Source organism: Indicator indicator, chromosome 29 (assembly GCF_027791375.1).
Source record: "Indicator indicator isolate 239-I01 chromosome 29, UM_Iind_1.1, whole genome shotgun sequence".
In the NCBI taxonomy this organism is placed as follows: Eukaryota; Metazoa; Chordata; class Aves; order Piciformes; family Indicatoridae; genus Indicator; species Indicator indicator.
The window spans coordinates 11,014,792-11,030,023 of NC_072038.1; the positions used below are offsets into that span (position 1 = coordinate 11,014,792).

At 45.5% G+C, this 15,232-nt stretch overlaps 1 protein-coding gene and 1 long non-coding RNA gene across 3 annotated transcripts in view; one reads left to right on the forward strand and one right to left on the reverse strand.

Annotated features, from left to right (window-relative positions):
- ERN1 (endoplasmic reticulum to nucleus signaling 1) overlaps positions 1 to 14,667 on the forward strand; it is a 29,913-nt gene extending 15,246 nt beyond the window's left edge. Inside the window, exons 3-22 of one of the 2 annotated variants that reach the window (XM_054393665.1) lie at positions 1,631 to 1,664; positions 2,576 to 2,648; positions 3,793 to 3,865; positions 4,949 to 5,071; positions 5,744 to 5,845; positions 6,280 to 6,541; positions 7,139 to 7,217; positions 7,923 to 8,085; positions 8,854 to 8,972; positions 9,260 to 9,451; positions 9,881 to 10,136; positions 10,309 to 10,399; positions 10,699 to 10,888; positions 11,367 to 11,466; positions 11,867 to 12,066; positions 12,306 to 12,453; positions 12,863 to 12,990; positions 13,532 to 13,655; positions 14,125 to 14,192; positions 14,392 to 14,667. In XM_054393665.1, the coding sequence (XP_054249640.1) occupies positions 1,631 to 1,664; positions 2,576 to 2,648; positions 3,793 to 3,865; positions 4,949 to 5,071; positions 5,744 to 5,845; positions 6,280 to 6,541; positions 7,139 to 7,217; positions 7,923 to 8,085; positions 8,854 to 8,972; positions 9,260 to 9,451; positions 9,881 to 10,136; positions 10,309 to 10,399; positions 10,699 to 10,888; positions 11,367 to 11,466; positions 11,867 to 12,066; positions 12,306 to 12,453; positions 12,863 to 12,990; positions 13,532 to 13,655; positions 14,125 to 14,192; positions 14,392 to 14,598 (2,732 nt within the window). In that variant the 3' untranslated portion in view covers positions 14,599 to 14,667. Of the gene's footprint in view, positions 1 to 1,630; positions 1,665 to 2,575; positions 2,649 to 3,792; positions 3,866 to 4,948; positions 5,846 to 6,279; positions 6,542 to 7,138; positions 7,218 to 7,922; positions 8,086 to 8,853; positions 8,973 to 9,259; positions 9,452 to 9,859; positions 10,137 to 10,308; positions 10,400 to 10,698; positions 10,889 to 11,366; positions 11,467 to 11,866; positions 12,067 to 12,305; positions 12,454 to 12,862; positions 12,991 to 13,531; positions 13,656 to 14,124; positions 14,193 to 14,391 lie in introns of those variants that run through there. The other variant, XM_054393666.1, reaches the window with a different exon arrangement.
- LOC128976430 (uncharacterized) lies at positions 11,522 to 14,700 on the reverse strand. Its single transcript, XR_008489382.1, has 3 exons — positions 14,666 to 14,700; positions 14,058 to 14,168; positions 11,522 to 11,626 (listed from the first exon to the last, which is right to left on the reverse strand). It is a non-coding gene; the product is annotated as an uncharacterized LOC128976430 (long non-coding RNA).
- Positions 14,701 to 15,232: the final 532 nt, after the last annotated feature.

A 15,232-nucleotide genomic window follows, 5' to 3' on the forward strand; every position in this document is an offset into this window, starting at 1 on the left:
AGGAGATGACTGTGAGTAGGACTGAGTTGCTCAAGCACTGTGGTGATGGTTGCTGTTGTCTAACATCACCACACGTGATAGCTTGTTTGTTACCAGTGAAAGAGTCTCTTTTTTATCAGTTCATCAGGAGAACTGCAAAATTTCTTTGGCTTTTGCCTTTAGCAATGCTTGTAGCATTTGCCTCCAGTCGTCTTCATTTCCTGATGATTCATCATTTGTAAAACTGTGAGAGTTTCCCTTCCCCATGAAGTGTTTGTAATTGCACAGGTCTAGCCTGTCTTTAATGTCTTTTTCCTCTTTGAGTTCGTTTCATTAGCATTTATGGACACATTTAGAATAGAAGCTTGGTAGCTGTTTGCTTTTAGTAGTTCAACCCAGCAGGTCATCTTCAGAGTTGAACTACTTTATGTAATGGTCACATAATGCTTTTTTCTTACTTGCTTTTCTATAGTGATGGAGAAATGATGTTGTAAGCCACCATGTGTTGCTTTAGATATGGTAAAGCTTGTGGGGTACTCGAGGCAAACACAACTGGCATATAATAACTGACAGTTTGGAGCAACAGGATCCCTCCCAACGTATCTTGAAACCACTTGCTACAGACAAGGGATGGAAGTGAATTGCATGGTGTAGTTAGTGGAGTAAAGGTCTGACTAAGCTGTGTGGTCTGTGGAGACAGATACAGGATGATGAATCACTTGTTTGATCCTTTGAATGTTAATTAGACTTAAGTCCTTGTGATATGTGCTTGGGTTCTCAGTAAGTGGAGTTTATGACACATTGTGGAGCTCTGCACTGTGCCTGGATTTAGGGTTAGTTTGGTCAGGCCGTAATGTTTTTATTGATGGAAGCTGAGTCTGGTCAAGTGGCAGATGCTGTGAGATTGATTCCAAACCTTTTGATTTTTAAGTGATGTGGGTTCTTGGATAAATTTTAGGTGAGGATAAAAAAAAAAAATCAGATTTTAGGCAATTTTGTTTAGCCCATGGCAGACTTCTGTTTTTCGTGATATGCTGAGCACAAAGGTTTTATCTTGGAGCGGGAAGTGGAACTGAGTTTTTCTGACTTGCATCAGCCTTGCTGTTAGATCGCTGGCAGACTTCCCACTCCTTTCAGTAGGTGTAGCTCTTGGCCTTCAGCTGTGTGGTATGTCTTCCATTCCATGTGAAAGCAAATGCTTTCCTGCCTGAGACACAAGGTACCCAGACACAAAGTAGCAGCACTTCATAGAATGCAGATGACACAGTATCACTGTTGGAAGCAGATGTAATGTGTATGGGCAGTTCCCAGACGCTCAGGTGTGCTCTGCCCCAGTGAGAAGTGAGGAGGAAACTCAAGATACAACACAGTGCTGCAGTGTTCTCTGGGGCTCCTCCCAGGGGTAGCTGTGGAGGATTGTGGATGAAACTGAGCAAAGAGCTTCAGAAGGTTTTCCAGGTGCTTTGTGCTTTCTCATTTTACAAGCCCAGTTTAAAGACCAAGCAGGAGATCTTTGAGGCTGCTGGGGTGGCCCCCTTCAGTCTCCACACCTTTCAAAAATGTTGTCAGAGGCCTGACTTAATCCTGTATCTGGGGAGTTCAAGGGATTCAACTGGAAGCATTATGGCTTTTTCTTTCCTTGTTTATGCAGATCCTGTGCTCCAGGTGCCCATACATGTGGAAGAGTAAGTCTGTTTACTTTATCTCTTTTACCACTTCATTTCCACTGACATCTTGACAACATTTGGGCTCATTTGAACCAAAAGGGTCTGTGTTCTAGAAGTACCTCGAGTAAGTCAGTTTAAGGTGGTTTAGACCAGATACAGAAAGGATGTAGAGCTGGCTACATAGAATTCTCTTATTTGTACCACTAAGAACATCCCATCTGCAGAAGTTCTCTCAAACCCTTGCTTTGGTTTAGAGATGAAGTCTGCCAACTGTGCCAGTCTTAACTGGGAATGTGCTTTGAAAATGACAGGAGCAGCTAGGGAGTGACCTGTGGGTTGTGTGCTTACCCACTTTAAATAAAAGACTAAAGTAGTGAAGCACAGGGAACTTCCAGCCACCACCACCACCAGAATCTTCAAATGAGCCCCTCAAGCTGCTACTTCACAGTAGTTCCTCTGGCACAACCACCTCCAATTTAATGAGACTGTTTGGGGCCTTAGTTTGGTGTCTCTGCTGCCAGGGGGAACATCCTTTCTTTTTTGTGGCTTGGGTTTGGTGTTGTGCTGTGGGTTTTATTTGTAATTTGGGTGGGTGGGGGTGCCTTCACCTCTCACATTCACTTAGTTCTGGCAAATCTTTTACTGTTCTTTGTCTTCTTTGTGATCTCTGGTTTTATTTATTTGGTTGCCTTGAATCCTGTGGCATTTTAAAAGCGGGTAGATCTTGTTTACAAGTTTTCACCCAAGTGACTGCCTGCCACATTTGGATCTTTGACTTCACAAATGTATTGGGAATTTTGTATCCATTCTGAAATTTCAAAGAATGGATAATGCAAAGTAAAAAACTTAATGTGAGCCAGTACTGACCAGGGTTGCTCTCAGAAGCACAGTAAATATTTTATAATTTATAGTTGCTGCTTAAATTCTAGGCCAGCATTTCTTCCAGACCCAAATGATGGCAGTTTGTACACACTTGGTGGCAAGAACAGCGAGGGCTTGACGGTAAGGGTACTGTGCTCTCCCCTGATTGTGTTTAAAGATGTGCCCTAATAATGCTCCCATGAAGGACCAGCCCCCTGCTTTCCTGCCAGCACTGTGATATTTTGCAGGCTGTTGTACTGTTCAGTGGAATTGTAGCAGTTCCTTGGAAAAGCTTGTTCACACTGACCGAAAAACAGGTAATGATGGTCCCAGATAAAACTTCTGTGGTGTTATCCAAACGCTGAAGTGTCTCGGTATGATTTGATGGGAAAGGTGAACCCAGAATAATACACATCAGATGTGTACCTGATTTCTTACCCCATCTGCCAGCAGGCAGGACTGATGCATGTTCTGTGCTGACACCTTTGAGGATGTCCTTGCCAGGCTCCATGAACAAATGCTGAACCTTTTCAGAACCCATCGAGAAGCCAACATTTGCTTTTATTTTTAAACTTTGTTTGGCTTCCCAGAAGTTTCTTTTCCTGGCAGATTTCCCTTAAGAACTTTAATACTGGTAAATGTTTTAGTATTTGCTCACCACATTCCCCATGCCCCAGTGCAGCAGGATCGTAATTTGTGAGATGGTTCTCTTCCTGGGTGAACCCAAGAAGCACTGATCTCTTTGAGCCTATTATTTTTTTCTGCTAATCTCCCCTCTTTTTTAATTGAAGCAATTTAATTTCTGTTTAGAATCACCATTATAAAAGTTTTAAATGGGAGTGATTTTGGGATATTTAAGTAACATTAGCAAAGGCCTGATCGGTCTTGTAGGAGCAGTTTCTCTGTCACTCTTGTGACCTCATCCCAACAAATCTCTTAAAACTTTGCAAGGCTCCTACAAGTGCAGTGCAGGCATGGTAGTGCCTCAAGGCTCTTCAGCTGCAGATTCATACTTCACCCTCTCCTCAGTTTCACTTGTATGAAGTTATCTGGTCTTTATAGATTGTCTTCTGTTAAACTCCATGAGACAGTCTGCTCCCTGCTCTGGGTTTGCAGGGCAGCGCCTTCACCTCAGATTTTAAGTTCTGAGACCCTCCAGTAACACAAACAATAAACCCCTGCCATTTGAGATTTCTGAGGTTCCCTGACCACCCTTTCCTGTGAACAGATGTGAAGACTGTGACACCTTCTGAACAAGCTTTTATTGGTTGTTTTTTTCCCCTAGAAACTTCCATTTACTATCCCGGAGCTGGTGCAGGCATCTCCCTGTCGCAGTTCAGATGGGATCCTGTATATGGGTGAGCTCCAATGTTCTCTCTTTTACACTGGCAGATGTTCAACAGCTGCAAATGCAAACTCCCAGACAGCCTGCATTAGCAATAGGCTTCATTTTGGGTGTTCATTAAGGTTTTTCATGAACCTCTTTAATGGCAGAAAAATCTGATTAATATAGAATTCAGTTGCTGTTTGGAGCTTAGAAAAGCAGCTACTTTTCCTGAAGCAGAAAATAGCTTTTGAAGCAGTGAGGAGCCTGGGGGTGTGTGTATTGCTTTGAGGTAGTATCACCTCATTTGTTGTCATTGCAACAAAACATGAATCCTATTTAAAAATCTTCTTCTGCTTGTAAACGCCATGGACGGCCTGACAATTACAATAGAAATCCTACTGCAGCAGGGTTAGACCCTCCATTATCTGAGGTACAGCCAGTTCATTTGCACTGCAAGTAACAAACTGATGGCTCATTGTCCTGACTCATGCCAACTGCAGATGGATTGAGGAAAGGGAAAAGGAAGGCAAATGGTTACTTATTGCAACAGCCGGTTGTGAGAAGGATCAGGGTGAAGTTAGCGGTGCTTTTTCAATCTCCAGTACCTACTTCTGGTTCTCCATTTTACATGTCTCTGGTGAAGGAGTGAAATAAAAGTGTATTTGAAGCTGCTAAACAGAACACAGCTTAGCATCAAGGAACTATTTAAAGTCATGACTAGCATAGTCCTGAGTGGGACATTAGGATTCTAGGTCCCTTCTTTGAAATGTGCAGACTCTTGTGTTTTTTTTTTCCACCTACTGCCCTTCAACAGCAGCACTGCAGTCTCTGCTGCTAGCTCACAGGATCTCCCATGCTCAGAACTCCTGTCAGGTTTTATCAGAGTGAAAAAACAACTCAGCCAATAGAACCCAGTGTCCCAAAGATGGAATTCAGTTCTTCTCATTAATGTCTGGGGCTGGCCAGTAGAGCCAAATGATGAAACCAAACCTTCATTAAAAATGCTGTCCATGCTAAGTTCAGGAGCCTACTACAGTAAAAAGAAGACTGAGAAGCTGGATGGAAGTGCAATTTTTCCAGCTGAATGGTAACATGGCTTAAATTATCATTTCAGGTAAAAAGCAGGACATTTGGTATGTGGTTGACCTCATGACCGGGGAGAAACAGCAAACCCTGACTTCCTCATTTGCAGAAACTCTTTGCCCATCGACATCTCTGCTGTACCTTGGGAGAACAGGTCCTGTGTTTTTTTTTCCTGCAGCTCAGGAGAAAATGTATTGTTGTTACTGTTTTTAATTTAAAGTTTAGGCTCTGAACAAATGGCCCTGGGATCAGTTCAGGTTTTCAAGTTTATTTCTTAGAAACTTACTTAAAGTCTACTGAAGAGAGTGTTCCAGCAGCTGCTGTGAACCCAGGACTGCTCTGCAACACAGGGCTGAAACTAGAGCTATAGCACATCCATGGATACTCCAACTGCAGGATTCTGAAGAACTGCTAAATTAGACCAACGCAGAGGTGTTGATTAGTAAAAAGGAGTGTTCCAGACCTTTCCTTTAACCTGTTTTAATGTGTTCTTCACACATGGTCGCTCAGTTACAGATCACTGTGTGCCGAGCTTTAGCTTGCAGGGTTTGGAAACATGCAATCAAAACCAAGTGCAGGAGCAGCTGTGCTGTAATACCAAAGTGCTGGTCCCCTGGGCAGGAGCTACCTGCAGAGCTTAGTCTGGAGGCTCCTGCAACCAGTGTTTGAGTGGATCAGGATTAACCAGCTGTGAAATGTGTTTGTGAGGAGTGCAGAGAGCAGGACCTGGGGTGTGTGGAGTTGTGAAGAGTGGATCGGATCAGAGGTGATGGATTCTGTTCTCTCATAGGTTTTTTTGCTTCACAGCCTGTGTGTTTTTCAACAGAGTACACAATCACCATGTATGACACCAAGAAGAAGGAGCTGCGGTGGAATGCTACCTACTTTGACTATGCAGCAACTCTGCCTGATGAAGACATAAAATATAGTAAGAATTTAATTGCTGTCTTTGTGATTTCCCCTCACATATTGGCCATTGGTACAGGCAAAAAGATTATCTTTTGTTCTACAATTAATAGGTCAAACTCACCTTGATGTACACCTGCCAGTTTTTACCCTTTACATGCCACAATAGCTAAAGCCTGATGGGTAGCTTTGGATAACTTTCAGGCATAGCTCTTGAAGAGCTTAGAATTTAGTGGGAAATGGCAGAAGAGGAGGCAAACCTGAACTGTGGTGCACACTCAGAAACAGTTACTGGACTTTATCAGCCTTGACAGCCGACTCGCTGACCTGTTTTGCAAGTGTAGGGTGCAATGGACCCCACAGGGTCCATAACATAAGGCTTCAGCTGTCAGCTTGTGTTACTGCACTTGCACATCTGCAGCAATCCAGGTGACTCCCTTCTACTGCATGTTGCAGAAATGTCCCACTTCGTGTCCAATGGAGATGGGCTGGTGGTGACTGTGGACAGTGAGTCCGGGGACGTGCTGTGGATTCAGAACTACGCTTCTCCAGTGGTGGCTTTTTACATCTGGCAGCGTGAAGGGCTGCGGAAGATTATGCACACTAACGTGGGCATAGAGACCCTAAGATACCTGACCTTCATGTCTGGGGAGGTTGGACACATCACCAAGTGGAAATACCCTTTCCCAAAGGAAACAGAGACCAAGAGCAAACTGACGTGAGCATGAATGGCCTTGTCCTCAGTTTGACAGAGCTTTGTCGTTAAAAACTTCTTTGTGTAGATTGAGCTCTACAAGGTTCACACTGGTGAGAATTTATGAAAGCAGCTCTAGTTCTCCAGCTGGTATTTTGTCACATTCATCTTTACTGCCCAAAGGCAGAGATGAAAACCCCAACACCTCTTGCACTCTTAGGAAATGTATATTCAGATGGTCTGTGTTGAGTAGTGTCTGATAGTGTGGAATGGAATTGGGTTTTATTAGGTGAAATCTCTCACAGCAGAAGAAGGATGCAGAGCATTTTGGCAAAAGAACTGGCAAATTATTGACTAATGCAGAACTAAGACATGAGTTATGTCAGCTAATTAATTGTGATGCGAATGGTCAACTGATCATGCTTTTATAACTAAGACTGGCTTCATTATACAGCAGTACCAAAACCAATTTGACAGATGCAGGCTTTCCAAGACATAAATATTGCTGACTGGAAAAGCTCATGCAATAGTTGTGTGGGATGGTGTCACCAGGGCTTGAGCTAAGACAGTAAACCATCCTTTTGTCTACTTTTCTCTAACCCTTAACTGTTTTCTTTCCAGACCAACTCTCTATGTAGGGAAATACTCCACAAGTCTGTACGCATCACCATCAATGGTGCATGAAGGAGTAACTGTTGTGGTAAGTTGGGAGCTGCAGGACTTGAATGACACCTGCTGAAAAAGGCCTTTACAGAATGAGTACTGTCCTGGGTTGAAAAAAGAAATTGATGACATAAAAATATCTAAACCCAGACAGCTCTACCATAGCAGAGGTCTGATCCAAGCAGAGAACACAGCACTGAGGGCTGCAGGTCTACAGAAAGTGAGGCTTTGTATGCAGATTGCTACCAAGAAATGCCTCAGCAAGCAATGAACAGAAAGCCTGAGAACGCAGGCCCATGGTTCAGGAATCATTTCAAGGCTGCAGACAGGTGACTGTTGTCCAGCAGGAATGGTGTCAGCCACAAGGAGCAGCAGAGCTGCTATGCACTATTGTGGGTGATGTTAAAATTGCTGAGGTTTCCTTCTCCCCATGTATGGGAAATTCCCTGCTAGCTGGGTTCTGCTCACACTGTGGCTGCCCAGGTGGGAAATAAGGATCCTGTTTTCACTTCTCTGAAAATAGAGTTATCTCCTGGGCAACACGTGACCTAGAAGGGGTAATGTCCAAGGTTGTCAAAGCAGTTGCTGAGGGCACACTGGCAGTGTTTACTTGTGGCAACTTTGCTGCCAGTAATTTCTAGTTGCCCACTGATTTTTGACCTCCAGTTTTTTATTAGTTGCCTTTCTAAACCTTCCAGGGACAGAGTGCTGCCTTAATTGTAACAACCAGGTCTCTTTCTAGCCCCGTGGCAGTGCCATTCCCTTACTGGAGGGGCCCAAAACAGAGGGAGTCACAATTGAAGATAATGGCGAGTGTGTTATCACCCCCAGCACAGATGTGAAGTTCTCAGGCAGGCTGAAAGAGAAGAGCAAACTCAACTACTGGAACGACTGGCTCCTGATAGGTACTGAATCGCTCCTGATAGGTACTGAACCACCCACAGCCCAGTACTGCCATCTGCAGGACAGTTCTCATCCAGACCTCGGAGCTGTTTGCAGCTGCCGTAAAGCGCTCACCATGGCTGCCTAAACTTAGGCAGTAATTACTGAAATCTCGTAATGGGTTCTAATTCGCCCTTATTTGCATATGAACTAACGTTTTTAGGTGCACGACTCCCACTGCCTTTCCCAAGGCTTTATCCAGTGCATAGGACGGAGAGTGCTTAGCTCAGGCTGAGCACAGTCATTTATTACTTGTTCCCTTCTTCCAAGAGGGGCTGAGGTCATTGATTATTTACTGTAAATGTATTCTTGGTCCTTGGGATTTTTAAATATTGGTCTTAATGTTACTGTAGTTCTCATCCCGTTTTCCTCATTTTACAAAGAGAGGATCAAGACAGAGAGGCTGAAGCTAATCTTAGTCAAGTGCCAGTCTGTCACGTCTGTCCCAGTTTCCAGCATTTTGGAATGGACTTTCAAGAGCATTTACAATTTTGTTTCAAAAATGAAGAACTGTCTGAAGTTCAGCTTTAAGTGATGCAAGTTTATAATTCAGTGATGTGTACCACACAGTCTCTGTGGCTGGGATGGGCTGTAACTTTCATCTCCTTAACTGCCACCTCTCTCTTCCTGGGAGCCCTTCTTGTCTTGATCTTGTCCTGCTCTTGCAGTCCATCAAGTGACTCCCTTTAAACATTTAATATTTAGTTTCAAACAATGTGTTTTATTTAAAGGGCACCATGAGACACCATTATCTGCCCCTACCAAGATCCTGGAGAAATTCCCAAGCAACTTACCTAAGAAGCCTGAAAATGTGATTCCAGCTGACTCTGATAAGGCCACTATTGAAAAGGTTTGTGATAGGAATAACCACCAGCAGAAGCTGGGGAAGGACTTAGAAAGAAAGCTACAGGGAATTGTCTCACAGTTGTGTCAGATTTTCGTGTACTTACCAGGTAGAATCACTGCTGTGATCTTATTTCAGCTCTTTCAGCTGCACTTTTTTTTCCACATGCAAAACTGTCTTGACTTCAGGCTAGCAATTAATTACAGAAAAAGATACAGCAGAAGTATCAATGTGTGTAAATGGTCTATTAACTGTGAAGATACTGAGGTAACAGAGCCTTCTTGGCTTCTTAGGTTATTGACATCGTTGAAGGTTCCTCAACAGAAGTGCCTCCTGCTGTTCCAAAGGACATTGAGGAGAAACCTGCTCGGCCTGTCCCTCGGCCAGAGGCTCCTGTGGACTCCATTTTGAAAGACATGGCCACGATCATTCTCAGCACCTTCCTGCTGGTGGGCTGGCTGGCTTTTATCATCACTTACCCAATGGTAATGCTGGCTTGGCTTGATGTGCTTTTGAGTTTGGGGAGAGTCATTAACATTTTACAGCCCAAGAAATGACACAGGAGTTAGAAAGCAATGCACTGCAGGGGGGTTTGCTTCTTCACAGATGTGCAGTGGCCCCACTCATTTCCTCCTCACCTGAACCACTGCCAGGGTTTTCAGGCCTTTATCCCTCTGTGGCTTAAGGACATCTAGTTCACCTAGCAACAGTTAGCTTTTGCCACCTTAACTAACCAGTGCCCTTTCTCAGCTTTGCAGTCCAAGTTCAGACTGAAATTGACAGCCTGAGTCAAAGTTACCTTGGCTGGTAATGTTTCCTCCCTTTTGGCTGTAGCTACCCCAGTAACTGTAGAGTTCCCTTTTGTGACATGACTATGCAACCTTCACTTACAGAACTGGGGTCCTTTCTCACAGAGCGTGCTTCAGCAGCAACAGAGGCAGCACCAGCTGGAAGAGAAGATACAGCTCCTGCAGCAGCAGAAGCTGCCTTTCCATGCTCCCAGTGACCTGCCCACGGAGGCAGACTTCCTGGACACCTCCTATGGCCGGACAGAGAGCTCAGCTACCAGCACACCAAACATGTCCCCCAGGGCATCAAACCATTCTGCCTACTCCAGCATCTCCGCATCTGATGCTGGGAGCTGCCTCTCCACTGAACAAGAAGAGGGTGGTAAGGTTCATGCGGTGCCTTCAGTTGTGGAGATGTTTGTGTTGCTAATCACCTGTGGTGTTAATTTAAACGAGAGCAAGGAGACTTGTACTTACCAGCCCTGAAGGATGTGCTGTTGTAAAGGCTGACTTAACCCATCCCAACCCATCCTTGCTTCTTCCCTTCTCTCCAGATGAAGATGCACAGAGAGTGATGGTTGGCAAGATTTCCTTTAACCCAAAAGACGTCCTGGGACACGGAGCTGAGGGGACAATTGTTTACAGGTAGAAGTCAATATGTGCAGTCAGCATTAAACAGACCAGCAATGTCTTAGCTGTGTTAGGTCTTTTTTGTTTTAAATTAACCCCCCCCCATAGCTAATGTGAGCAGAAATGAAGCCTCTGGCAGAGTACTTAGTGTGTCTCTGGACTATTTTCATGCAGTGCTCCCTCCATCCCAAAAGCTTCTTTAGAAATGTTTAATGACCAAATGTACTTCCAACTTGAGGAACACTTTGACCATCCTCTGGAAAATGTCAAGAGTCCAGCAGGGTGATGTGGCTTTCCTGCCTGCCTGCCTGCAGGGGCACATTTGATAACCGAGATGTTGCAGTGAAAAGAATTCTTCCCGAGTGCTTCAGCTTTGCAGACCGGGAAGTGCAGCTGCTGCGCGAGTCGGACGAGCACCCCAACGTGATTCGCTACTTCTGCACGGAGAAGGACCGGCAGTTCCAGTACATAGCCATTGAGCTCTGCGCTGCCACTCTGCAGGAGGTGAGAGCTCACCTGCAAACCTGCAGGAGTTAGGGAACTCCTCCCTGGAAGGCCTTCAGGTTCCTTTACCTTAGGGTGCTGAAGTGCTAGCCACAGGAGCTATTGCAGTTACTCCACCATCACCTCTGTGACAGTTACACTGTTTAAAACAGGAGTGTTTTCAGATCTGTACAGAGACATCCCTAATCCTGTCCCGATTTAAGGACAGAAGCTTTTGTCTTTTGATTTCTCTTCCTGTGAAGGACACCCTCCTACTCAGCCTCCCACTCCTACCATTTGGCCTTTGAAGACCCTCTACTCCTGCCTCTGGAGCACAGTGCTGTCTATAGAGTTCTAGCTCTGAATGATGTTTAATCATCACCTTCCACTACCACAATTCACACTGTCTAACCTCTGTCTTGGAGCGGGGAGAGAGAGCAGAGGGCAATGATAAGCAATGTTGTGGCTGACTCTTCTGTTTTTCTGTTGTAATGTACAGTATGTGGAGCAGAAGGCCTTCAGTCACCATGGCCTACAACCCATCACACTCCTGCAACAGACAACATCTGGCCTGGCCTACCTGCACTCCCTTAGCATTGGTAAGAAAGCCTCTTGGGTCAGCTGGATGCAGGGCGGATTTTCTTAACTGGTGCTGGAAGCTTTTTTAATAAATCCCAGAACTGATTGTAGAAGTTCCACCAGGTGCTGGCAGCAATAATGTCTGTCCTTTGACAGAGGCCTTGTCTTGCTAAGATTCTCCTACACAGGAACAGACAAGTCAGTCATGGCTGTGTTCAGGGTGATGCATTTTTGGGATAGAAGTCACACAAAACACAATGCCTGGTGGTGATGGAATACAGATTGAGCGATGAGCCCCCAGCAAGGACAGTAGTTTGAAGTTAGGATTTTGGTTTAATGAATGGTGGCTCAGCCCTGTGAAAGGTTAACAATGCAAACACAGTAAGAACTGGCCTGAGGTGTAAGTGGTGTTTGTAACAGTCCACAGGGACCTGAAGCCCCATAACATCCTCATCTCCATGCCCAACGCCCATGGCAAAGTCAAAGCGATGATCTCAGACTTCGGCCTGTGCAAGAAGCTGGCAGTGGGCAGGCACAGCTTCAGCCGTCGCTCGGGAGTGCCAGGCACTGAAGGTTGGATTGCCCCAGAGATGCTGAGTGAAGACTGCAAAGAGAACCCTGTAAGTCTCCACCCAGCTCCCCTGGGAGCAGGCAGCACACCCCAGAGGTGGCACAGTGCTGCAGTCAGGCCTTAAGCTGTGCAGCACTCAGAGTCTGGGCATTCATGCTGGCTTGCAGCTGGGTATGTGATTCTGAAACATTTTCTTCAGCTCATAGATGCCAAATAACCAGCAAGCGATAATCAAAGACTTCAGGGAAGCAAATGTGTTCCTGCTATTGAAGGCTGGTTTTTTTGCAGACGTACACTGTGGACATCTTTTCTGCTGGCTGTGTCTTTTACTATGTGGTGTCTCAGGGCAGCCACCCCTTTGGCAAGTCCCTGCAGCGCCAGGCCAACATCCTGCTGGGCACCTACAGCCTGGAGTCTCTGAGCACAGGGAGGCACGGTAAGCGCTGCAGCAGGCAGGGACCTTGCCACGGGACTCAAAATGCCAAAGGAGTGACAGGACCATGACCTGCAGTGAGTCCCAGCCTGGCAGTGATGAAAGCTGTACTCCTAGTGTACTCCTGAAGTGCTTAGAGTTAGTATTCCAAAGCACCTCTGAGAGACACAGCTTGGAACCCTGCAGGCTTTCCTATACTTAAAGATAGGAAGGAGCTGAATTCTGCCCTGCTGGCACCAATTCACCTCAACCAACTCTCTAGTGGGTGCCCAGGGTATTGATAAGAGTGGAACTTGAGCTATCAGGGCAAGGGTTCAGGATTGCCTTGTAGGAAGTAGGAAGTTCTTGTTCTCTAAAGTACAAACCATTAGATTTCCCTACAGCCTAAGATCTATCACCCTTTTCTTTGCAGAAGACATAGTTGCTCGTGATTTAATAGAGCAGATGATAAACATGGACCCTCAGAAACGGCCCTCTGCCAGCTGTGTGCTAAAACATCCATTCTTTTGGAGTTTAGAGAAACAGCTCCAGTTTTTTCAGGTTTGTGTTGACCTTTTCTATCCTTTCAGTTCTAAGAGCTCCTGTAGCCATTCAGATCTCAAACTGTCTCACCTAGCTTTGCAGATATTTGAAGTGACAGAATCCACAACGTTCCTGTGAGGAATGAAGAAGCTGTAGTACCTAGGTAGTAGAGATCTTTTACAGTAAGGCTAGAAACTGATGTAAGCAACTTAGCTTGGGGTGAGGAAGGGCTCCAGCAGGAAAATGCACTGCAGGGCCTGTTTTCAGTGACTGTGCACACTTAATCCTCAGGTGGGGTGGGAACTGTCTGCAGACCTGAGATTCCTTCCAGCCTCATCTTCTGTTCTGTGATTAGAAGGCTCTGGCAGATGATAAAACCACTCAGAAATACCTGTACCCAATGCCCAAGCATAACCCATTCCATTGTTCTTTGTCATGGAGTGCAATGGAACCCTAACCCCACTATCAGAAGAGGCTGCTATTGGCTAGAAGCAGCAATTTTAAATTGTTGGTAAAAGCTTGGAAATAAAACTAGAAACAACCTTGGTGTCACTTGCAGGATGTCAGTGACCGGATAGAGAAAGAATCTTTAGATGGTCCAATCGTCAAGCAATTAGAAAGAGGTGGAAGAGAGGTGGTGAAGATGGACTGGAGAGAGCACATCACAGTTCCTCTTCAGACAGGTAATAGATGTGTTTATCAGAGGGGAAAGGAGTTTGCTGCTGCTGCTCCCAGCTTGCTGGGACAGGAAAGTGAAGGTAACACTCTTGGTTTCAGTACATGACCTTCACATGCCAGCAAAGCACTTCCTCAGAATGAAGTCTGTGTTTATTGAAGCACACCCATAAGGATGTAGACTTGGAGTTGTTTCAGTGGGAAAAGACCTTTAAGATCACAGAGTCCAACCATTCTCTAACTCTGCCAAGTCTGGTGCTAAACCATGGCCCTCAGGACCACACCCATGTGTCTTTGAAACCCCTTCAGGGATGGAGATTCACGTACCTACCTCCTTGGAGAGCGTACCCCAATGTTTGAGAACCCTTTCAGGCAAGAAGGTTCCACTATGTGATAGTGGGTGCACATACCTTGCTTTTGAGGCCAGCAACTCAAACTGCACCAAGACACCAAGGAATCCTGTCACTTCCTTTGCAGACCTTCGCAAATTCCGATCCTATAAAGGGGGCTCCGTGCGGGATCTGCTGAGGGCAATGAGAAACAAGGTAAAGGATCTCCTCCTGTAAGCAACACACGCTCTGGCTCTGCTGCTGGGTGCCAGCCTACATCTCTGAGCCTGCTTTGGGTACTGAGATGCTTTACGAGACTCCTCTGGGGCTACTGTGTCCACAGAGAAGACAGCTTTATTTAAGAGGGTCCTTGAACACCCCACTGAGCTTTCTCCTGTTCTTTCTTCCTTTACAGAAGCACCACTACAGAGAACTGCCTTCAGAGGTGCAGGAGACCCTGGGCTCCATCCCAGATGATTTTGTATGTTACTTCACAGCTCGTTTCCCTCACCTGCTCCTACACACCTACAAGGCAATGCACATCTGCTGCCAGGAAAGACTGTTTCAGCATTACTATCATCAGGACTCTGCAGAGCTGAGCCTTGCAGGAGACACTGTTTGAGAGGAGAGGGAGGAAGCTTTCTTCTCTGGGACCAACATTCCAAGCACTGGGCTGTTAAAATGCCTACCTTTAGCAGAGAAAAATGGGATCAAAGAGCTGAATTCTCTCTTTGAAGAAACCAAGCTTCCATGAAGTGCCTTGTACCTCTGCCTGCGCTGGATCAGGAGATGGTAGGAGCCCAAGGAGCGAGGGCTGACTTCAGCAGAGCAATGAACCCTGGTGCTGGAGTTATTCCAAGGCAGTTTTCAAGACAGTGAAAACAGAGAGCAAAAGCTGGATCTAATGGTCACAGACCATCCCTGTACTGTATAGGACTCCATAACTGATGTGTTTTACTGCAAAGAATCAAGATAACAGTGATTGAAATAATCTAATTGCTAGGGGCTGGGATCTGCAAATGGAACCTTTAGTTGTAGCAAATCATCAGAACCTGCCATTGCACTGCTGCCATGTTACATGCTGGGTGCACCACAGTGATTGTAACAGAACTGTTTGTGATTGCCCAAAACAGAGAGAAGAGAGCACAATTTCTGTTCTGTCAGCTCTGCCCCTCACACCTGAGCAGATAGAATGGAGTTCTAAAAACACTGACCTGAAAAATCAGTGAAGGGTTCACTGACTGTGCCAATGAGCT